Source organism: Rhipicephalus sanguineus, chromosome 1 (assembly GCF_013339695.2).
Source record: "Rhipicephalus sanguineus isolate Rsan-2018 chromosome 1, BIME_Rsan_1.4, whole genome shotgun sequence".
Classification (NCBI taxonomy): Eukaryota; Metazoa; Arthropoda; class Arachnida; order Ixodida; family Ixodidae; genus Rhipicephalus; species Rhipicephalus sanguineus.
In genome coordinates, this window is record NC_051176.1 from 85,732,844 (window position 1) to 85,757,160 (window position 24,317).

A 24,317-nucleotide genomic window follows, 5' to 3' on the forward strand; every position below is an offset into this window, starting at 1 on the left:
ACAAATGCATGTTTCTGACTATTACATAGAGTAAGTCCACTATTTTTGGTGTTATGCTTAATTACTTAACAAGGAAAGACTAATTAACCAACTTAGAATACACAGCATTTAATGAACACAAACACATGAGGCGAGAACGAGGACGGCAGCTCACCTCAACACCCTCTTAAATTAACCAACCTCTAAAGTACCGCAGTTGGGCAGAAAATTTCAATCCCAAATTTTCGCGAAATGCAAAAAAAGCAACAAAGAAAATGAGGAGACATGCCCGCTTGCGCGTCTTGATCAGAATGCTCCCTAACAATGTGCTCAGCTTACATTTAGCTAATGTGACAGTCACTTTCAAACAATACAGTATCAATTTTATTCTCATATCTTCTTGCACACAATGTATAGTCCTTCATCTTATTTTTCACACAATGCCCGCTCCTACGACCGTTCCCCATTGTGGGCAAGTGCCACATTCTTGGAAAAGCCATCATCATTATCATCGTTGTCGACGTCGTCGTCAGGTGTGGTGCCGTGGGCAGCGGTGGACGATCGACCGGCAGGTTCTCGGAATTCTCTCAGCCGTCTGCCGCGGACCGCCTCCCTCAAGCAGAAGCTCGAGAAAAGAAAGATGGCGAATGCCACGGCGATCTCCAAAGTAACCAAGAACAGCCTGATCGTGGCCTCCTGGGACCCGATGCTCCACTTGAACGAGCAGCCTACGCCATCTTGTCTGACGAGGGTGACGCGGGACATCGCGGAGATCAAGGCCGACCCGCTGCCAGGGATCTTCATCTTTCCCGAAGAGAGCGACCTCACCAGGATCCACGCCATCGTGGTGGGACCCGAGGGAACCCCGTACGAGGGCGGGTTCTTCCACTTCTTCATGAAGTGTCCCCCGAACTACCCGGTTGTTCCACCACGTGTGCGCATCATGACCACGGACGCCGGTAGAGTGCGCTTCAACCCGAACCTCTACGCGTGCGGAAAGGTACGCGGGCTGTGCGTTCTGACAGCAGTTTTTTTAAATGCGAAGCATTTCTTAGCGAACTTCTGCGACTTTGAGCGTATCTATCTATCTATCTATCTATCTATCTATCTAGCCGCCTACGACTTTGTGCTCTCCTGGCCGTTTCGTTAATCGGATGTATACCAAAATTGGTGTGTCATAACATGGCCTTATTACGAACATAAATGACAGGTCATATTTTTACTTAGCAATGGCAAATTCAGGGCAGAGTTAGCTAACAACAGCTTTCTCGCTATACTATGGAGGACGAACGATAATGAAATGCGGTAGATTCTATATATATACACACGTGTTGCGTGTGCTGTCCCTTTCCGCGGTGAGACTGCGAAATTGAACACTAGAAGACGCCTGCTATAAGTAGCGGGCACCAAGAACCTATCGCTTGTCACTGTTGTCAGTATCTACAGGAAGACGTGGCAACTGAGGGAAATGCAATCGTTGCTTCTTTTTTAGGAGCGAAGCTCCTTAGGCCCGCACCCCGCCGTCGCCGTTGAAGCTCCCTTATCTTAAAGGGGCCCTGCAACACTTTTTGAGCAGGGTCAAAAAGCGCTGCCAATCGGTAGTCGAGGCTCCCGAGAACACGCGAGCCAAATGTTATAGCGAAGCGAGCGGCCTGGAATTTACAATAAATTCTCAAAGTCAGCTGAAAATCGCTCCCTCTTCTCTCGACAAATGATGTATTAGTCCGCAATATATGACGCGATTGTCGGCAGTTCGACCATTGGTATTACCTTAGTTGTTAATTATGAGTTCAATAAGTAGATAATATGTATGTTTATATTGTGTTATGCCGTTAAAACACCGAACAAACACTAATATTAGCACTTCCGGTCTCACCGACAGCTCGTCTGCTCGTAGTTGCGTGGTTGCGTTTTCTTCACCATTTGCAGTGCCAAAATCTTGAATATTTCTGTGCTTTTGACCATCGCCGGTTGCCGTTGACAGTGGCAGCCGTTCGAGTGTTGCCTCGTCAGCTGGAAACTGCATCGTCGGCACGTTCTCACGACCGACCGAGGCAGAGGTGCAGAATTTCTCAGATAACAATGCTGGCGCCGGCTAGCTAGGATACCTGTGTTCGATGTATGGCGGGAGTCCCGTTCGCTGTCGGTTCAGTATGTCATCGAGCCGTACCTCGGCGTATCCTCCCCGTAGTCTCAGGTTCCCGAGAAACCGCGACACAGCAACCAAGCAAACTCGCATTTTCACGGTAGCTGCAGACAGCCGGGTGATGGGTCCGCGCCGGCCCGATGCCCCACGATCCTTTCTTCTAGTCTTTAGTTCTTTGTTGTCAGCCCGCACTCGCTGTGCGCCCGCATTCGAAGAGCAAACAGCATTGAAGTACCGCCACTGGGAGAAGGGTGCACGCAGCTTTGCCGTGTTGAATACGATTCAAGCGCGACCAGTGCGACGAGGCGGTGTATAGGAGTGTGGGTCGAAACCCATCTCAGCTGTCATTCGTTCCAAACGCGCACGCTAGTTTGCGTCCATGGTTGGCAGAACGATGAAAACACTACGAGGTGCACACCCAACATTACCAAACCGACTCGCAGTTTTCAAGCACGCGCGATACACGGTGCCATGGGCTCCGCCACTCGACGACGACCGCGCGAGCCGACCGGAAGTGGCGCCACAGACCACGTGGTTGCGCCGAGACGCCAGAGAGAAAAAAATGAAGAAAAAAAATGCCGCCGGCGCTGACGTCGCCTCCTCGCACCTCCGCCCTCCCTCCCTTCACGCCGCGCGCAGCTTTCCGCGCGCTCGCTGCGTTGAGTTGAGGGAGAATTAGCTGCAGAACGTGATCTCTATAATTTGGTAACACCACTTAGACTTGACGGATTCGAAAAATTTTTGCGGCATATGACTCGTGAAGAGTCATACGTCAATAATGAGACTATTCCAATATAACTAAGAAAGGTGTTGCAGGGCCCCTTTAAGGAGCACTGACATCAATTTTACGCATGTCAAGATTTTTGCATCCACGAGTAGTTATCGACCCACTAGTAGCGATTCGCGACCCAAAATCCCACTGCGGGACGAATAACTATCTGTTTTATTGATTTATATCACTGGTATCTGCACGATTCAAAACGGCTGGCAAGCACGCCATTTTTAGCGCCGACAGCGCCACCTCCAGACCATGCCCCAGCTAACTATTTGTCTACGGAAAGGAATGGCGTGAGGCTCAGTTGTTAAACTAACATTTCGTCTGCTACGCGCACACATTCAGTCATGCCTTCGCCAGCATCACCGTCGTCGCCGTCAAAAATGTCGACTAGTGTTGAAGACGACATTCGAATCGCCGCGATTAGCGACGTCACGAATCATTTTCCCTTCGACGCATTGCAAAACAGTGATTCAAAAATGGACGCCGTTCCGAGCAGCAACGACGAGGTGCCCGGGGACGCACGCTTGGGCCATGCTCGCTGGTGTGTCTGAATTAGCTATATTAGAGAATTTTAGCGTGCACGGCATTCTGGTATACGCAAAAGGGTCTATGGAATATCGGTATAGCAAATGCACACCAGCGGAGAAATGGAATACGTTAGGTCTCTACAATACCAATTCTATGCTTTCAAATCTTCTTTGTGCCGCCAGATGGCCCCACCTATCCGGTCTCTCACGGTTACGGCTGCAGTAACCCAGTATTACGCTAGCGCAAAGAAGTCTACAGACGAACTAAAATTCACTATTAACGCTACCTGCGTGCTACTTGTTAGCGATGATTTTGATAGCTTGTCGTCGTGTCGGCGTGTACCTCACGTATAGTGAAACGACACAGCAATTCCGCTTTTTCCGCTCTGCCAACAACACAATTCCCCGACATGCTGACTGACGAACACACGTCGAATCATGCCCTTTCCTTTCGCCTGCCTTTTCTTGGTGGTTTGCGTGTTGTAATTTCATGAGATCATTGAAAGCGGCGCGACGAAGATCGATCCGGAATGAAGAGTGAGAGCGTTTCCAGTCGTCGGCGCCACGATAAAAACACTCGAATCGTCGACGTCATCGCTACTAGTGCATCGTCACTCAGGATGGTATGCGCCACACCGAACACGTCACAGTAGTGTCCATGTCACAGGGTGCTGAAACCCTTTTGAGCTTTCGTACGCTCTTTGCCCTCGAATTAAAATAACTTCCAGGTGACCGACGCCATTCAAACTTGATCAAAAATACTTATGAATAGCGAACAATCGAATGAGAGAGAGCGAGAAAAAAACTTTATTAGCAAGTGTGTTTGGACCCCCCCGGGTCCCTGGACCACTGCGCGGTCCTACGCCACGTCTACACGGTCATGCCTCTCACCGCGATGACATCGGCAGCCCGAGTCACCGCAGCAAGTTGCAACGCCGGGTCCCCAGACGAGTGCAGAACCTCCCAGTCCTCCCAGCTGGAGATGGCAGGCTGTCCCTGCGGGGGAGGATCAGCCGATCAGCAGGGCAGCCGAAAAGAATATGGGAAAGGGTGGCGTGAGGTTCGCCACACAGGGAACATTCAGGGGAAGTGCCACAGTAGTGGGACAACAGTTGAGGGGAAGGAAGAGTGCGGGTCTGGAGACGTCTCCATAGGATTTGTTGGGAGTGGGTAAGGGAGGGATTTGGGGGAGGGTATGTCCGACGGTTCAAACGGGGTATTTGCGTGAGCTCGGCAAAAGTGTGCGCCCGCTCCTTCGAGAAGCCCGAATCGAGGCTGTCCTGAGCCCGGCGTATTAATCCTCGGGCCAATTTATCGGCAGCCTCGTTTCCGGGGTTCCCTGAATGAGCCGGCACCCACTGGAGCTCTACCATGCGTGGTAAATTTTGCGTGGGTTTGTTCAGCAACTGCCAGGCAGGCGGGTGTATCCTGACCCTGGCGTAGTTGTACAGAGCAGTTTTTGAATCAGTGAAGATGTACTGTGCGTCTGATTGGGCAAGGGCTAGGGCGATGGCAGCCTCCTCTGCCTCCTCAGCTGTAGAGCCTGAAGGAAGGCGGTGAATCAGAGGATGAGGCAAAGTAGGGTTGTAGGCAACTGCTACAGCTTCTTGTGCTGTACAAGCAGCGTCTACCCAAATGGCATCTTGAGCGTGTCCATAACTCTGGTGAAGGGCACTTGCGCGAGCTACGCGGCGCGCTATGTGATGCTGAGGATGCACATTGGGGGGCAGGGGTTTAACTATTAGAGAGGCATGAATGTGTCGAGGAATGGGTATAAAAGTTGGCTGATTAGCGGGTATGTTTATGCGAGTGGAAGCGAGAATATGGCGGCCAGTGGCGAATGAAGGACACATCTCGAGCATCAAATTTTATGTCAGTGCCCCTAAAGCATCGCTTTGGGATGCAGTAGCCAGTGATTTAAGAGGAAATATTTAGGCCTTCAGCGGTTTGGTTCTAGCGCACCAGAAATTCGAGGTTAAAAGAAATAAGCCCCGTGCACAACTGGTTATAACTGTCGTCTTCATTTTCACCACCTTTAACGTGCATTGTGAATGACAACCATCATTGTAGCGCACTACGGGCGCTTTGTCGAAGGTAGTAGCCGGCGCGCGCGGCGCTAAAAAAAAAAGAAATACAAGGCACGCGGCGTAACAGTTTCAAAATGTACATAGTCGTTTGCGTCCCATTTCTAGGGAGCTTCGCTCATCGGTTGTTTTCGTACACGGAACAACTGCTAGTCTTTATTATTGTTTTACAAACATCAGCACAGTGAATAAAGGCGACGCACTCCACTCCTTCACTTACACATCTTGCGCAAGATATCATTGTAAGCATAATTCTTTTGGCTAGTTGGTTGAAGACGTTTTAAACGTAAAACCAGCGCAGTTAACAACGCCCACGAAAGTGTAAAACAGATGGAGTTCGTCGTCTGTTGTCTTTTCTTCGTGTTGTTCTGCTCTGATAGCATACGTTAGTTGACAGCAAAAGTTCGCTAGCGCTAGATACTATACCAAGGGTCGGTTTCTTCGTATACCTCCCATAGGACGCGAAATTCAAACGCTCCTCCGACGCAAGCGCCGACAGCGCCGAGAGCGCTATTGAGTTACGCCCCTTGCAGAAGGCCGCCAAGCTCAAAGGGCGATGACGTGGCGATTACGTTGCTTACGTCGTCAGGGCAACAGTAACAACAGCCGCTCGCCTCCACCCCCTCTTCCTCCCTCTCCGCGCGCCGTTTTCTTTCTATTTTTTTTTTGTGCGCTTGCTTTTCCTCCTCTCCCATGCCGCGCACCGTTTTTTATTTTGTACGCTTGCTTTTTCTCCTCTCCTATGCCCCACGCCGGGATTTTTTTTTTTTTTGTTCGCGTGCCCTCGCGCGCGTGCTGTGCTAGGCCGCGCATTCGCGTTTGCCCGCAGCCAGCATGTGCTAGAGCATAAAGGATGAATCCACCTACAACATTTCTGTTACCACTTTTTATTGTTCTGTTTCCGAAACTCAAGATTTGCATGTAATGGGGCACGATACAAGTTCAGGAGAAGAACAGAAGGGAAGAATTCACAGTGTGTGCATGACTAAACACAAAAGTTCATTGTAAAATTTAGAAATTAAAAAATCGAACACATTGAAAAGTGTAGGCCGTTTGACGTACACACATATAAGAAACACGATTTTCATTTGGTGCAATACCCAGCAAAGTGCAGAGGAGCCTCTGATGAGAGGTAATCATGTAGTTTAAAGAAGTGTCAGTGCATGACAAAAACATAACGAAGAGCAAAATATGTAAATATGAAATAATATTGCAATTATTTACTTATTAACCGTTGAAATGATACAAAACACAAAACAACCACTTACATATTTGCTCAGATTTTGCACAAATATACATGAAATGCTGGACACCTTCACCAGATAAACAAAATGAAAAAGATAAGATTTAGCACAGTAAAAAGTACATTGCGCTAAAAAGAGCAAGACAGAATATATGGTACTTGAACACTACTTGAAAGTTAGTTGGTGGCAACGGGATGCAGGCCATGGTCAGTTTATGCAGCAGCACATGACATTCGAAGAAAAGCGTATTACTCAACGACCAGGTGAAATAAGCATATACGCAGCTTTTCTTTCACCGCGAATACAATGCCTAGCTGAATATAACGCCACTGAAGGGAGGACGTCATGTTGGGTACACTGAGCACTTCATTGTGATAAACACAAACAGTAAAATTCTGCATACAGGACATGTCTCATGCCTACACATGAATCCTTAGAGCGGTTTTTCCATAGGCAATAACAGAGACAGTATATAAACACACAAACTACTTCTTCAGCCGTAAGTACATAGCATATTCACGCACCGAGAAGAAGCACTGGGGGGCAGGGTAGAAAGCTGGTCCACTTGAGTTGCGGATCGGGACTTCGCAGAGCGCTGATTCTACAGCTGTTAACCCCTCCTTGGGCAAACGCATCAGTTCTTGCCTTCTCGAATACTCCGAAAACGTTTCCGTCCTGAAATAAAGCAATTAAAAACTATTAATTCCAACGATACAAATTACGCAGTCGCATGAGGCAAACGTAGTTTCGTCGTCTCGGCTCAGTGCAAGCTGCGATACAGTCTCAGGAACGCGTATTTAAACGATGGCGAGTGATAAACAGGCAAAAAAAAGCAAAACGCACTTCCATCACGCAGTTCTGTCATAGACGCAAAAGTTAAACTATGAGTCTCAAGTTCTTTAATTTCATTCCTTCTAGGAACAGCGATGTTAACTGCAACGTCGTGCTTTTCACGATTCAGCCGTAATTAAAAAAATAATAACTGTATTGTCCAACTGCAATTCGTAAATGTGTGGCTGCGAACGCAAGCCGCGTGCTCACCTTTAGTCTTTCGGAACCTCGAAGAATCTTGCGGAACTCGGCCGGTCTTGAAGTATCCGTGCACCGTTCCATGATGTACGAATGGTGCGTGCCGTTAACCACCACGGCGGCAAGAGCGCACAACACGCAAACACCACGAAAACTCCACACGCCGGCCAAAGCTCGCTTCATGTAACGGAACATCACGAAACTTCATATCAAGGCCGGCGACTAGGACGGGCTCCTGTATGGCGGCGACGGAGCACGGCTGACATAACGACCACTCCGATAAGTCTCAAGAGCGAGCAATGACCCGCTAACCACAACGGGAGACTTGCAGGTGTCCGCCAAGCATAGCCTCCCTGCACGGCCAGCCTGGTGCCCGCTCTCAGCACTCGCTCCATGCTACAACGGAACTTTCGAGGAATTCAAAACTAGCGTCGCGGCGCGCGCGCGGCCTCCGCGGCCGGCGCGGGGTGCACCGCTTTGCCGGCACGGCGGCAGGCTGCCATTGGCTGCTTTAATTTTGAATCTCCATGAACACTAGCGCCAATTTCACCTTCAGTTACGGCCCCTTTTAAAAGGCCGCCGAACTAGCAAATTATTCAAGATGGTGTCGGTGACGTCATCATGACGTAATTCTTTGGGACGCCGGAGCGGCAGTGTTTCCGGGTATTGACTATACGCAGTTAATCGTCATGATCGCGGCGATAGGACCTTGTGGCGGCGTTCTGAGCACAGTGTCACCTAACTTAGACTTTTATCGAATATCCCCCCCAGCTTTCTTTAAGAGCGGAGCCGTTTAAGCTTGAGTTCTGTCCGTCGCCGGGGTGGGCGATTAGCATAGCGATGTACAGTACAGCATGTAGAGTACGCGTGGAAAATAATAGCTGACTAGTTGCGCCCTCATGCCTATAAAAGGAGTGGTCGATAATAAAGTGGGCCTTTCGGAACGCGACTCTCGAGTGGACGGGTCTCTTGCGAAGCGCAGCGCTGACGGCGCGTTCTAGGGCATTGTCCTTAAGGCCGAAACATATACAGCGTTTTTGCCGGCGTTTTCTAGCGTTGCGTCCCTCGGCGTCGTCGCATCAACGCCGTCAGAGAGAGCGGCAAACCAAGGAGGTTTTTTTTGTTTAACCTCCTTGGGCAAACCATATGAAGAGCGTTACCTCAGCGTCGCACAGTGTGACCAGAGGGAATGAACCTAACACCTCGTAAAGCAGTGTACAGTTTCCGTCAATGGACCAACAAGATATATTCCTGATTATAGCTTTTATGTCTCATCTGCAGTTCTGTGGTGCAAAAAACGAGTCACAGTGCCGCCCAAAAGTCTATTTTTTTGTTTGATTTGTAGCGCCAGCTATTGGCACTAAGAAGAACCACAAACTCGTAATATATGGCCACTGAGCTTGAAGCTGCCGCACATCTTTGAGGCCACGTATTCGGGCAATACACTCATTCCTGCTAAGCCTACCGATGAACTTGAGTACGGCTCTCGGAAAAGAGTTCAAAGATATCACGAGCGCTTTGCTGTCGAAGCTTCTAGGGAACAAGCTAAGTCAACTAAGCATCAGTTGAGAACTTAAGAGCCACACAGCGCACGGCGACGACTTAGTAGATTCGAGGCGGGCGGCAGCCATTTTGGTAGCAGCGACGACGCCGTTACGTAGCGGAAGTCGCTGCCAGCCGCACGCTGATTGGTTCTGCGTCCATCGAACTGCTTACGACGTCGACGTTGCCGCCCGTGATGTCTGGACCGTCCAGAGGTGGACGTTTCGGCCACCGTCACCGGTAGCGTCGACGTCGAGGGACGCCGGCGTACGAAACGCCGGCAAAAACGCTCTATATGGTTCGGCCTTTAAGGCCTGACCACACGTACGCGTTGCAGCGCGTCAGCGCGTGGCGTTTTGACGCGGCGCCGAGCCCTCTCCCTATGGAGAGAGAGGGTGCGCAGCTTCGTGTAGTTGCGCGCCCTCTCTCTCCATAGGGAGTGGGCGCGACGCAGCGTCAAAACGCCATGCGCTGACGCGCTGCAACGCGTACGTGCGGTCAGGCCTTTACCATCAGAGCGTCTCGACACAGCATAGCAAAGGGGTGGGAAAGGATGTGAGGTTAAGGAGTGAAGCGAGTGTGAGGAGGAGGCAAAGAAGGGGAAATGGAGCATATCCATGTGTAGTAGTATAGCAAAGGGGTGGGACTGGGAAAGGAAGTCAGGGTGAGGAGGAGAGAAGAGGTTAAAGGGACACTAAAGAGGAAAACGATATTTCTCAAATTAGTAAACTACTCTTTTACAATCCCAAAAACGCCACACGCTTGCTGCGAGAAGACGCTTAGTAAGCGAGAAAACGCGCAAAAACAAAATGTGGGTGGCGACGCCACCTTGAATTTTCCGCACCATTTGCCTTACCGCCACATGTTTTGACGGCGCCTACTAAGGACTACGTAGTTCCTAATCGGTAAAATGCAGTACATTGTCCTCTGAGGGGGCCATATACCTAAAAGCATACGGAACAAAAATTTGAAAAAGCTACGAAAACACTTGCATTCGACTCGGATGACACGACTGTTCCTATGAACAGCGTTTATTTCGCGTAATTTCGAGCAGTTGGCCGTAATTTCAGTGGATTGTGAGAGCGCGGCGGCTGCACGCCAGTGCGCTTGTCGACAGCCGTGGCGTCGAATGCTCCAGCAAGAGGGGGGAAACCGGCACGCTCTCTCCTGCCCTGCCACTTCCCTTTCTCCACCTCTCCTCTCAAGCACACCTTCCCGACCGTAAGAACACGTTTTGAGAGAGACGCGCGGCAGCGGGTGGCGGCTTGCGATGTCGATTGGTAAGCGATTTTGCAGCGAGCACGGTTGGCGAGTTAGTATCCGCCGATTTTCGCGTCACTTCCTCTCTAGTTCGCGGCGCGGCCGCTAGACGCGCCAATTTACGAAAAATGCATTAAATTCATTATTTTCTGCTAGTCTCTGGCTGAAATGAAGGTTGTTTCAACAAATTTCAGCACCCAATCTTTTAATCGGGCCATTTATCTGGGCGGCGGAAATTTTGTTCAGCATCCCTTTAACATACCAAGTTGGGGTAATTTTGTTGAGCCAATGGCGCCGAAATGCGATACATGCACTTTGCAATCAGTGACGTCACGCGGGGAAATTTCGGGGCGAAATTTAGAAATGGAACTTTGAACTTGATTATGATGGCAAAATTAACGACGTTAGAGTTCTCAGAGCACAATTTATCGATCTAAACTGATTCATTGTTTCTCTTTAGTGTCCTTTTAAAGTATAGCACATCCATGCATAGTATAGCATAGTAAGGTGACGGGAAAGGGATGTAAGGTAAGGGTAAGGATGAGTGATGTACGTGAGCGTGAGGAGGAGGACAAAGTGGAGGGGAGAGGGTAAAGAATAGCATTGTCATTTATAGTATAGTATAGCGAGTGGTGGGAAATGGAAGTGAGGGTGAGGAGGGGAGAGGGTATAGCATATAGCCTTATAAAGTAACGTACAGTAAAGGGTGGGAGAGGAAAGTGAGGGCAGGGAAGAGTTATGTGAGGTTGAGGAGGAGGGAAAGGAAGATGGGAGAGAGTAAAGCATAGCATAGTTTTGTATCGCATAGTATAGCATAGTATAGCAAAGGGTGGGAATGGGAAGTGAGGGTGAGGAGGAGGAAAAGGAGGAGTGGAAGGCCACCAGCTCAGCTGTTTCCACAGTTTTCGCATCAATAGTGCTTAGCTGACCCAATTTCTTTTGTGTTTACTTACTTGCGCTCTCTGTTTTGAAAGAGTTATCGAAGGTAACAAGTGATGGCTGGTGGTTTAAGGTAGTGGAGGGCTCTGGGTAATTTAGACCAAGTGGAATTCATTAACGTGCTTCGAAATCGCACAGTACACGGGCCTCCAGCATTTCGACTCCATTCAGATGCGACCGCCGCGGCCGGCATTGAACACTTGTCGTTCGGATCAGCACCCGAGCACCGCAATTACTAGGACTGCGCGGTGCCTGATTACAAGCGAGTATGTATCGGTTTAAAACGTATAAGAATGCCCTGTTTTTTTATTATGGTTTCGCTAAAGTACAAAGTAATGTAAAAATACGCACAACGTGTACCAGTAGTCGTGCGCGACGATTTTAAAAATAGCACCCTATAGACGCGCCATACTAGGCGCATGTTGTTTGTGGTTTACGGTTGCATTAAAAACACCATCAATATTTTTTAGTCCTGAAATACAATTCTCGAATCGAACGTAAATTCGAATATTTTCTGTATTTGTTCTACTTGTGAAGATGACGTTTAAATTGTCGCAGGGCATCGCAGCAGCACTGTAAGATCAAAGTACGACAAACAGCGTTTTAAGTGCGAATGCACTTTATAAGCGACCCTGAATCCGCCGTCCCATAGCAACGGCGCGAGGAGCGGAGAGGAGCGTCTGTAGCAACGGCGCAGCGACGTCACGCCCCACGTGACTGCGCGCGCTCTGCCTCCGCTCCGTGGCTGCGCGCGCCCCGCGCATTGCCTGTGGTGATGAAGGCCGGCAGCGAGACGCCGAACGAAAGCGTGCGAAGCGAGCCGAGCACCCCGAAGCCGATCTGGCGCGGGGACGCGCGATGCGTGTGCGAGCGCGGGCCCTCGAATTCGATCGGCCGGACGCGCGCTTCAAGCGAGACTTCCTGGACCGCAGCTTCGGATATAGCTGCGCGGTGTGCGATCGACTGTGGTTCGACAACAACCTGAGCCCCATCTCGGGCGTGCGCAACGCCGCCAACAAGTTGAACGCGTTTCGGGTTCTTTGGAACGAGTTCGGAAGACAGATCATCATCATGAGTAAAAGTGCTTTGCACTTAAAAACGGCCAGACCTCCGTGGGTCGGCTGGCGCGTGCTCTCTCGCTGCCGTCTCCTTCGCTCGGCTCTGCAGTTTAGCCGCGCGCGCCCCCTCATAACATCACCCCGTGCTTCGCACTTCCTCATACTCCCCTTCGGGGAAATGCGGGTTTTTACATTGTGTTGCTTCCTATTCCCAACAGATAAGGGCATTGCCGTTGAAACAACGAGAATAATCGCCAAACTCGTGCTTAGCAAAGAGAACGTTTCGGCCATTACTCCGCAAAAGTAGCATAAAAAATCACAGCATATCCACGGAGTGAATGATGATGAGTGGGCGAAGCTGCGGAGGTTCATCGGTAAACCGTGAATCTTCCGTGAATTCTGCCCAGTACATCATCACCGACGTGAGATCGGGCGCGTTTATACTAAAGGTTCGATGAGTTATGACGACTTGCAGCTCACTTTAACTTTACATGTACGCTGTGAATTTTCATTGTTTAGAAAACCATTGCTTAGAAAACATCTGGCGTCTTTCGTTAAGCAGCTGGTGTCTTTTCGTTTTGCTTTAGAAACATCTGGCGTTCTTTCGTTTTGCTTTTACAAAACATCTGGCGTCTTTTGTTGGTTTATTTCATCAATCAACGGCGTTTTGAACAAAATTTTTATTGTTTAATCACGCACAGGAGAAATCTCACCAGGCACTACCTTGGAGGTAAAGAATGGCTGCTAATGGGAATGAGAGACAGAAGAAGTCGGCTTTTAGCTAACGCTGCGAATTTTTTATTGTTCAACAACGCACAGGAAAAATCTCCCACCGGCACCACCTTGCAGGTCAAAGCGTAAGACTGGTTACATACTACGCTACGAGGGACGAACGGGTGCCGCTATAAGGAGCTTCGCCCCTAAAAGGCTAATGACCTTGCGCCTTTTGTGTGTACCGCGGCAATGACTTAACGTCACTCCAGATGGCACACAATATAATACCACCTGCCATTAGAACAACGAATCGAGCCATGACAAACTCATTTCACCTGGCAGGTGTGTCTCAGCATTCTCGGCACTTGGCCAGGACCCGCGTGGAGCCCAGTCCAGAACATCGGCACCGTCCTCATCTCCATACAGTCGCTTATGAACAAGGAGCCCTTCTACAACGAGCCGGGTATGCCGACCATGCCGGTCTTATCCACAAGGTACAGCGACAGAGTGCGGCACGACACCGTCAGGGTGGCCATATGCGACGCCGTGGAGGCGTGTCTTCAGGATCAACCACCCTACCCGCAGTACCTGGTCGACGCGGTCCTGAAGACGTTCGCAGACTCGTACGACAAGTACGAAGGGATGGTCAAAGCCCAGGTCCAACTCAACAGTTCCTGGCGGCTGTCGCAGATGCTAGGCTTGAGAGCTTCGTACGAGTACGAGCCGTTGCTGGCGCGGCTACGACAACTCGGTCAGCGTGTCAAGGAGAAGATGGCAGAGGATGGCGCTGCTGAAGCAGACGAGCAATGAGCTGCAGCCGCTGCCACACAGCGAAACCAGACGCTTTATATTTGAGAATTAAGGAAACGCCATGCAACAAAATTAAAGGGAACGAAACACGAATTCGGAATCACGTTTCCAGATTTATTGTACCCAAATCTCACACGTTCCCGCCATACGACCCGAGTTGCTTGATGCACGTTAGTTTTTTCTTCGCGCTTCGAAGTAGTAGTCTTAACGACCCTTACATGAATAAATCGAGTGCACATCACTCAATCAATCGAGTGCTGTCGAGTGCACATCACTCGAAGATTTTATCGCTAAAATTTCAAGCAATGCGTCATAGTTATTATCGGCATGAGGCTCACTGCGTTGTGCAATGGCAGTCTGTTTCACTTCACGGTATCTTCTTTTCTTGCCTTGATTTTATGCTACTCATGATTTCGTCAGTATTTGCCGAGCCTTATCTCTGGTGGAATAAAATATCTAATTTATCTATAGCTTCTTTTTATTGCTTTTTTCGTGCGCTGAGCTTGTAACATGCTGCTCGTTGCTATTTTTCTCATTCTGGTAACGTTTGTACAATTAATGTAATGTATGTACTGCTAGTTCAACTCGACTGATGTGCCCGCCTACTTGAACTGTGCTCTTTTGAATATGTGTATTACATTCCAAAGTTCCGTTTATTAGTGTTCTCAATTATTAGCGTTTGTGCAATTAATGTGGAGAGCATATGTATTGTCCAGTTTAACTCAAATTATGTATGCGCCCATTCGAAATGGGTTCTTTTGGTTATTTATCTTACCCCCTTTCCTGCAACAGCCTGAAATGCGAGACTAGCAGTACATTCAAATAAATAAATAAATAAATAAATAAATAAATAAATAAATAAATAAATAAATAGGTTACATAGTGTTATGAATTAGGTATAGGCCCTCGGGTGCGCAGCTCGAGATACGGGGTCGTGGTATCCCACCGCTGCCACCACTGTTACGAATGGGGGTTTTCGTGTCGAGGAAAGCCGGGAGGCTGGCGAGCCGATGTAGCCGAAGATCGGACTTATCGCTGAGGAGCAGAGGAAGGAGGCCAAACGTTTATGAAAACGTAACAACGTTTATAGCAGGTAATAGCAGGTTAATAGCAGGTTATCGCAGTTTATAGCAGGTTATAGCAGGACAGAGCCTGCCAGCACGACCAAGTCGGCTGGGGCGTCTCTCTAACAACGGACCAGGCCGGTCTTAAATAGGGGACCAGTCCATTGTTGACAGGGTGGCTCTTTGGTCCCAGGTGTTGACGGTCTTCTAACCTGACGATCCGCCGGCCGCAGGTGTTGACGGTCTTCTAACCTGACGATCCGCCGGCCGCAGGTGTTGGCTGTCCTCTAACCTGACGATCCGCCGGCCGCAGGTGTTGACGGTCTTCTAACCTGACGATCCGCCGGCCGCAGGTGTTGGCTGTCTTCTAACCTGACGATCCGCCGGCCGCAGGTGTTGGCTGTCTTCTAACCTGACGATCCGCCGGCCGCAGGTGTTGGCTGTCTTCTAACCTGACGATCCGCCGGCCGCAGGTGTTGGCTGTCTTCTAACCTGACGATCCGCCGGCCGCAGGTGTTGAGCAGCCTTTCCATCGTCCTCAGGAATGCTGCTTTCCGTAGCAGGGTAGCCTCGAAGAACGACTGGCGTCAATCGACGTGGCTGGCTGAAACGACTGGATTTCAGACAATGCATGCAGGGCTAAGTCCCTGCTTCAAGGTGGCAGGTGCGGGCCCTTTTCTTGGTCGCAGGGTAAACGCTGACCGCGATGCCTTGGACTTCCAACGAAGTGCAGGTGTTTATTCGCCTCCCCGTTCGGTCAGGTGCTCTGGCACAACAAGACTTGCAATGGCGCGTTCGAGCAGCGGGAAGTTAAAAGCTCCCAACTTTAATGAGCACGGGAGAATCCCGCAGATAGTTCAGTGCTGTGTCAACCAAAACCGAAGGCAAAAACTACATCTTCCCTGAGATCCCCTTTTCTAAAACAAATAATAGTCATAGTGAGGAGCAGCGAGAAGTTGCCTTGAGCAGCTCCAAGCGCGACTTCCCAGGGGGCCAGCCCCCGGTGTGCCGAGAGGGCAGCGGCGGTGAATAATTATGGTGTAGCACCTTGTAGCGGGTGGGAAGCTTCAAACCACACATTCGTTGCGCAATTAGCATTGTGTGACGCCCGGTTGTTGTGTGACGCCCGCGGAAGGATTTTCCTCTTCTGGCATGCTATATTACACATGCTAACGCGATTCCTTGCCCGACATGACGCCTCTATAGGGTCTTTTTGCGAAGGAGTTTCAAGCACCAGCGAGGCTCCGTGGTAGAATACTCGACTGCCACGCAGAGGGCCCGGGTTCAAATCTCATCCGATCCTGGATATTAAGGAGAAAGCCTTAGATGCCTCATCAAACGCGAAAAATTGACCGTCGGCGTCGGAGTGCCGCGGCGTCGGGCACAGCACGAGCGATGCAAAAAAATGATCATCACGTGATCATGTCATCACATGACGTCATCATGACTTCACAGATCTCAGAAAGTTGTGCTGTCATCATAAAGTCCCAAATTCTGGTCGCGCGACGCAACGTCATATGATGCCGTCATCGCATGACGTCGCAGCTTGATCAAAGGTGGGCCGATCACGGAGGCAGTGCAAAAGCAGGTAAGCGCCTCCGATCCTGGAGGCAGTGCAAATACACGCTAGGTGCGTGAAGTTTTTGGAGGGTGGCGGGGCAGGATCAATACATCGTCGGAGAAGAAAAAGATGGCCTTCGCCTTCGAGTCGTCTTATGTAATTGCAATAGCGACACTGTGAGTTGTCTTTTTTTTACATTTCATTTTTTCTTATTTCGCGCGATAGTGGTTACGTACATCGGCGGCGGCGGACAACTACACCTCTGCCGTTTTGATCTGATGAGAGCTTTCCCTGTAAAAAAAAAACCACATTCGCATAAGCCTCAATTCGTATTTGCGAATACGTGAAACCATCGCGAGAGTGAAGCAACTGCGGGCACGTGTCAACGGGCTCCAATAATACAGCAACTTGAGCGAGTTGGTACTTCTTCATCATGCGTTAATGTGCAGCGCGCAGATAACGATGGATGAAAGAGAAGAAGCAAACAGGACTATACTCCCGGACTTTTTTTTGGCAATGAAGGGAAAGTTACGGGGGCGGCGCTTCTGCACATGTACTCCTACGAAAAGTAGTCTAATTGGGCGCGCGTTTCTTACCGCTGTGGAAAGTGATGACTGCGCGCAATCAGCATTGCATACCGACGCAGACGCCGCTTGGCGTTTGAGGCGCACGCAAGAAGGCGCGACGTCCTCATGCGTGGAAAAACGCGAAGTGACAACGTATTAAGTTAAATAAACACAAACATCTCACTGGTGTGTGCTGCGTCGCGTCTCAAAGCGCCACACGAAGAAAATGAACGAGTAGCCTTTATATGTCACGTAGAGAATAGGGAACCAGTTGTGGAACTACATTAATTGGCGGAAGGATACGCGCGATTTGGCTTTGCATCCTTCGCTTCTTTGCCAAGAACAGTTGTCCGCGAGTACAGCGCTGACTTTCAACTGAAAGTTATATTGGAAAGGAAACAATAGTAAATATCTTCATTATCACAACCACGTCAGCTGGAAAAAGAAGCCGAAAAAAATAAAAGTACAGTGGGCTTGTCTGTTCACGAGTCCCTCAATATCGCTGATCATGGCGCTTACCAAAATTCGGCTGTCCGTACACATTGTTTCGGGGGATGCTGGACTTTCAGGGAGGGATAATCGCGGAATACCATAGTCGGATAAAACTTTAGAAGTTCGTGGCACTTCCCCCTCAGTGACGCTTGCACACGAACCTGCATTAACGGGCGCGCACTCCAGACTGACGTCATGAGCCGTGCGGCCGTGGAGCCCACCTTCTGAGAACATTGTCAAGTGCGCGAGCGGGACTATTTCTTCAGTAGCGGAGACGATCGGCTGCCGTGCTTCGGTCGTCTTGGCGGCACCTCTGCGGACTCCTTAAGATGTATCCGACTGTAAATGTGGAAGCCCTTCGCTTTAAGTGCGATGCAAGAGCGTGTGCTCGCGAACTCTTTCCAAGAAGACAACAGAGTGGTGGCCCTCCGTTTCCCGATGACCCGCATACCGCCCAGCATAGAGTTTCCTAAAATCAACTAGAGGGGACTCTGGCGCTGCGATCGTTCAGCTACCATAGGAATGATGGGTAGTACACAAATTTGCCTAGTCTTCGTGCTTGCGGCTTCAAACGTACTTGTGGCTTTGTTTATTGCTGTGTTTTGGCGTCCGTTTCGGATAAAAGAATGGATCGTTGTGGACTTCGTGACCATATTTGAATTGGTGAGCCTAAAAAAGTTAAGGTGATGAAGCGCAACTGCAGACTTTTGCTGAACTTTGTTTTGCGACAAAGCGGATGCAGGCGACGCGGAGCCAAACGGAGCCGAAAGAACGAAGTTTAGACAAATTTGTGTACTACCCATCATTCCCATGCTGGCTGAAGCGTCATGCGTTGCAGCTCCCATAGACACTAGCGCCAGAGTTCCCTCTAGTAAGTATTGTAGGAAACGCTATGCCGACCAGTATGGTGGTTGTTATTGGTGGGAGGCATAGGGTTTCATACTAACTACATAGTAACGATATGAGACTCTAAGGTGAGATGAGCTAAGAGGCGACAATGTCAAACTGAAACTCCCGGTATAAATGTGCGCTGATAACGCCCTTTTTAACTCTCACAGCCTTATTCGGGCTCCTCCTCTCAATAACAACGGTAATCTCATACCATCACACGCCCATGAAATAGCCGATTTACTGGCAGGAAACAACTTAATAAAGTTCCAGAATTATTTACGCGTTCTTCATTTTATTTCTTCATCTGCAAATAATTTATCTCAAAACAGGTTTATCATTTATTCTAGTACTCTCACAACCACACTCCGGTATTCTTATCATGTGTTGATTATAGCCAGATTAAAAATCAAAGATCCAATGACCGCACATGCTTCTTCTTCGATAAACCGTAGCGGATATGGGCCATAACCAGGCGGTGCGAGAGGTAACGACGAGGAAAGCAACCTAATAGGGACGGCCCAATCCCCCACAGTGGTTGCGAGCCACAGTTGAAGGTGAACAAGAGCAAGAAACACGTTTCGTTCTTGGTCAATCCCCCAGAATGCGTATGTGCCACAGAGTAGAAGGAAAAAAACAAACAAGTTTTTGCATGTTCGACGAGGCAACCCGAAGGTCCCGGGCAGTCGAATGCGCAGAGGGCAGATTCGGATAGAGTGAACGCACCCAGCAAGCGTTGTCCCGCGGCAGCCGATCATGGCGTTCAACAACCACCCGCGGCTCCCTCTGCCCCATGGTCTTGGGCGGAACAATGGGCCGAACGTAGCGGCCCCGGAACTAACCGCCCAAACTGGAAGAGGACGCGACCGCCGCCCACCACAACTGCTCATGACAACTTCGCAATGATTCCCGTAAGATACCGCCAGATACCGCCCATACTACACTGCGCGGAGAAGCCAAGCGGGACGGCCCTCCGCCCGCCGGACTGGAGAGATTCACTTGCCGACTTAAAGGGACAGTAAAGGCAAATAACAATTTATGTCAGAGTGAAAGCCCAATGTATGACAGCTTCTAAAACGGCAATATTATCAACAGCAGTGCCCTACTTACCGAGAAATTAAGCTAAATGTATCACATGATGAGCGCCACGGGTGGGACATTTTCGAAGTGATCCGGATGACGTATGGAAGTCGGCCTACAATAAATCACTAGTAATCCAACTAGCAGCAGTAAAAAAAGAAACTTCCGAGCATCAAAAGACTTAATAAAATGCTGTTTGTTCGTTTCCGCTTGATTCATGGTAAAAAGAACCTCCGCGGCGTTGCCATATGGGGAACGGCGCGCGTGGTTCAAAGGTTCCGTTTTCGCCGAACTGCGCCTCGCCCGGCGCCCTGCTTCGCTCACGCGGTCGGGTCTCAGTGGTAGTTTCGGGATCGCGTACTGCGGCGTGTGTTTTGCGCGCTCGTGAAAGTCGCTCTGACCGAAAGTTCGACAAAATGCCGCATGCATGTGATATTGCCGGATGCCCGAATGGAGCACAACGCCAGTGCTGCAGCAAGGAAACCGGTGTGTCTTTTCACTGGGTTACGCTCGATGTGGCTTAGTGTCATGCCATTGCGCCAGTGTGCTGAACAGTCAAAACCTCTGCGTGTGTGCTCGCTGCGGGACGGCGGGACTGCGGCAAGCTTCGATGGCTTCGATGGCCGTTGTTGCTACTGTGGGTCCCGCTACTTCCGCTCTGCTGCTACTAGTGTCGGCGGCCGCGCAGTAAAAGCGGGCAACGTTGGGCACGGAAGCAGTGACGTATGAAAGTCGTATTTTCAGGCGGGAGATTTGAAGCGCGCTAACGCGATGCGGACCACTAAAAACGTGATTTTATTTCAAAATAAGCACTTCCTTGGCATAAAAGTAGCACTACGAGGTTTCTGGACCGCTATTTCAACAATCAACGTCGACTTAATATTTGCCTTTAGTGTCCCTTTAACGGAAAGATTTCCACCGTGAACATACGAGAACTGCGCAGAGATCACCCGGAGAAGGGGAGGTCTACCGGAGCGCCAACGAAATAACCGTCACGGGACTCGGCGTCCCCAAGCCCATCCTGCACGAAGCGGGCCTCCCAGAATCCATAACAAAGGCAATCGAGAAACTCACCTCTGGCTCGTGGCCGACCACATTACAGGCTTAGTGCTGGCCCGTAGAGCTCAGTGGCAAAGACCTTGTGGCCTTTGATTGCGCACCCTCGAAGGTCACTGGCCTTCCTCGCCACAGCCGCCGCCCACGCACAACGCAAGCCGTCTGTACTACACGATGGCGGACCTAATGCTGACACTGACTCGGGAGGTGGTCCTGCAGGTACAAGTTGCTGTTGAGCAGCTTAGCAAGGGAATAATGATTCGAACGATGTATCTCTTGTCTGGCGAACGGAAGAAGCCACAGCTGCAGCAGCAGGAGGAATGCACTGATATTTGGGTCGCGACATTAGGCCGCCTCACAGCCTTCATGGAGGAGGGAAAGATGAATCTTGGCCGTTGCCCTTTCCTGGCTGAGGCGGACCGCGTGTTGGTGCTGGAGTACGTCGAGAATCTTCGGGCCATCGCGGACAGCATACGACCGGACCGACAGACGCTCGTGACGCTTGGATACAGCGTCACAAGCGTAACGTCACGAGCGTAACGAAGGAGTCGCGACAGCTAGCGTGCCATTTGACGAAGAACCCCATTAACGTCAGCGTCGGGACGGCCACGCAACAGCAGCAGATCGAGCACGTAGAACACATCGTCGTTGTTTGCGATGAGGCCGAGAAGGAGGGCAAGTTAGTCGCCCTGCTGAAGGACATTCTTAACGACTAGAGCGACAGGGTTATCCTATTTGTCGAGCTGATCAGGCAAAGAGTAGAAGACTTCGTGTCGACCTTGAGCAGTAAGGGCTGCCCGGCCGTTGGTATTCACGGGAGCAAGACGGAGGAAGAATATCAGAGGGCTTTGGACGCGCTGCGATTAGACAAGACGCCCGTCCTATAGTAGCAACCGACGTGGCGACAAGGGCTCCGCTTCGTCGTCAGCTGTGACCACCCGGTACACTCGAGCGACTTGCTGCGCCGCTTTAGGCACGCTGCTCGGCCCGACGGGACGGGCAGGATGTACACCTTCTTGAGGCCCGATGAACGCGTGCATGCCAAAAAGCTGATGTGGTTCCTACAAGAAAACAAAAAAATCACAGCAAATCCACGGGGTGAATGATGATGAGTGGGGCGAAGCTACGGAGGGAATCATCTGTAAACCGTGAAACTCTTGCGTGAAATGCGCCCAGTACATAATATAAAGAGTGTGAAACATCGTGTGTATATTAAACATCAAACTTTTATTGTACTGTTGGTTTACGTGGTCCCTTCATTATCACTTGTGATCGGTGAAATGCAAGGAAGAAGTCCGCTCCCGAGCGAAAGAGCGCCAAGAGCGACCGCATTCCCCGCTCGCCCTGTGCGAATTAAAGGCAAGGCTAGAGGGAAGACAGGACGCGCGTTCCACGACGCGAGGTCGGTAGCATGCCCAACGAAAGCCAACGGAACGCGATCGTGCAAGTGCTCCGGCTTCGCATCGCCTCATGGTTCCATTTAGCGTCCCAAAACCAAACATATTGCTCAAGGTGTGCCTTGCGTTTTTCGTAGAAATAATTTCTTTATCATGTACATTAAGACGAAAAGTTGAAAGCTCACTAGAGTGTATCGCCCGCAAAGTATGTCTTTTAGTGTGATTTAACTCTCGTACGGCAGGGTCCTCGCGCCGTTGCCGGTCCACCTCGCCCGTTGACGATCGGGCGAGGTGGCTAAATACAACTACTACTACTACACTTTAAGAAAAACATCTGGCGTTCTTTCGTTCTGCTTTTACAAAACATCTGGCGTCTTTCGTTGGTTTATTTCATCAATCAACGGCGTTTTGAACAAAACTTTTATTGTTTAATCACGCACAGGAGAAATCTCACCAGGCACTACCTTGGAGGTAAACAATGGCTGCTAATGGCAATGAGAGACAGAAGAAGTCGGCTTTTAGCTAACACTTACACTTCTACTTCTACTAACGTTTCCTACTTGAACATGCCAATGGCTGCTAATGGGGAATGAGAGACAGAAGAATTCGGCTTTTAGTTAACGCGCACGCTGCGAATTTTTTATTGTTCAACAACGCACAGGAGAAATCTCCCACCGGCACCACCTTGGAGGTCAAAGCGTAAGACTTGTTACTCACTACTACGATCACGACGACTACGAGGGACGAACGGGTGCCGCCTTAAGGAGCTTCGCCCCTAAAAAGCCATTCACGCAGCAGTCACGTGAAGTCGCGGCGAAAAAGGCAGCACGAGAATAAGCTCCACCTTATACGGCTGGCTTCGGCTCTGCCGTGCCACGTAGGAACGTCTGCGTAGCATTGTCGAAGCGAGATCACCGCTCTCGGTTGACAATATGAGGCCTGCCGCAATAAAATCGCTTTTCGACCCTTTCAAACCTCGTCTGCGATTGCTGCTGTTTCTTCCACGCCTATGTAATTCAGCAAATAATACAACCAAAGTGTGCGAGAAAGACACCGCATTACCTATTTGTTTCCGTAGTAACTACACATGAACGACATCACGCTCCAGGTTTTAATATGACACAAGCCTTGACGTGCTTCTAAAGCCGTCTGCTTGGTCATATTCGTCTGCCAGAATACCCATTTGCAGTTTAGCAATTGCCCTCCGAAGGCTTTAGGAAATGAAGCACACATTTACGCCAAGATTAAGCTAGGTAATGCAAGCATTACCTTGCGTAAGGAGAAAATGAGATCCTTAAACAATTCCATGCCGTGGTACTCCTCATGTGCCTCACTGACAGGTGGCGCTACTATACCTGTGCATGCGCTTGCATTAGTCTTATGTTTACCTTGTTCTCCGCTGGAGTGCACCTTTTCAGTTTGATAGTCGGCTTTTGTGGTCTTGTTCTCTTCCCTTTTGTCCGTGTTTGCACGCCTTACTTTCTGTTTGATGAATCCTTACAAACTACTTAAAGGGACACTAAAGGCAAATATTAAGTCGGCGTTGATTGTTGAAATAGCGGTCCAGAAATCTCGTAGGGCTACTTTTGTGCCAATTAAGTGCTTATTTTGAAATAACATCACGTTTTAGTGGTCCTCATTGCGTTAGCGCACTTCAAATCACCCGCCTGAAAGCGGTCTCTCTCACGTCACTGTTGCCGCGCCCAACATTGCCCGCCTTTACTGCGCGACGGCGCGCGCTGGCGGCGTGCACCATTCGGGCATCCGACAACATCACACGCATGCGGCATTTTGTCAAACTTTCTGTCTGAGCGCGCAAAACACACGCGGCAGTACGCGATACCGAAACTACCACTGAGACGCGACTGCGTGAGCGAAGCAGGGCGCCGGGCGAAGCGCAGTTCGGCGAAAACGGAACCTTTGAACGACGCGCGCCGTCCCCCATGGCAACGCCAAAGAGGCTCTTTTTTCCATGAATCAAACAGAAACGAACAAGCAGCATTTTATTAAGTCTTTTGATGCACGGAAGATTCTTTTTTTAGTGCAGCTAGTTTGATTACTTGATTACGAGTGATTAATTGTAGTCGGACGCTCTCACGTCAT

The 24,317-nt window shown here is 49.9% G+C and overlaps 2 protein-coding genes across 2 annotated transcripts; both read left to right on the forward strand.

Moving 5' to 3' along the window:
• The first annotated feature begins 619 nt into the window (after positions 1-619).
• LOC119404991 (ubiquitin-conjugating enzyme E2 Z) lies at positions 620-14,110 on the forward strand. Its single transcript, XM_037671772.1, has 2 exons — positions 620-979; positions 13,643-14,110. Exons 1-2 carry the CDS (start codon positions 620-622, stop codon positions 14,108-14,110), a joined length of 828 nt encoding a protein of 275 aa, XP_037527700.1.
• A 6,881-nt stretch (positions 14,111-20,991) lies between these two features.
• Positions 20,992-21,357, forward strand: LOC119405076 (probable ATP-dependent RNA helicase DDX17). The gene has a single exon (XM_037671890.1). It carries the CDS (start codon positions 20,992-20,994, stop codon positions 21,355-21,357), a length of 366 nt encoding a protein of 121 aa, XP_037527818.1.
• Positions 21,358-24,317: the final 2,960 nt, after the last annotated feature.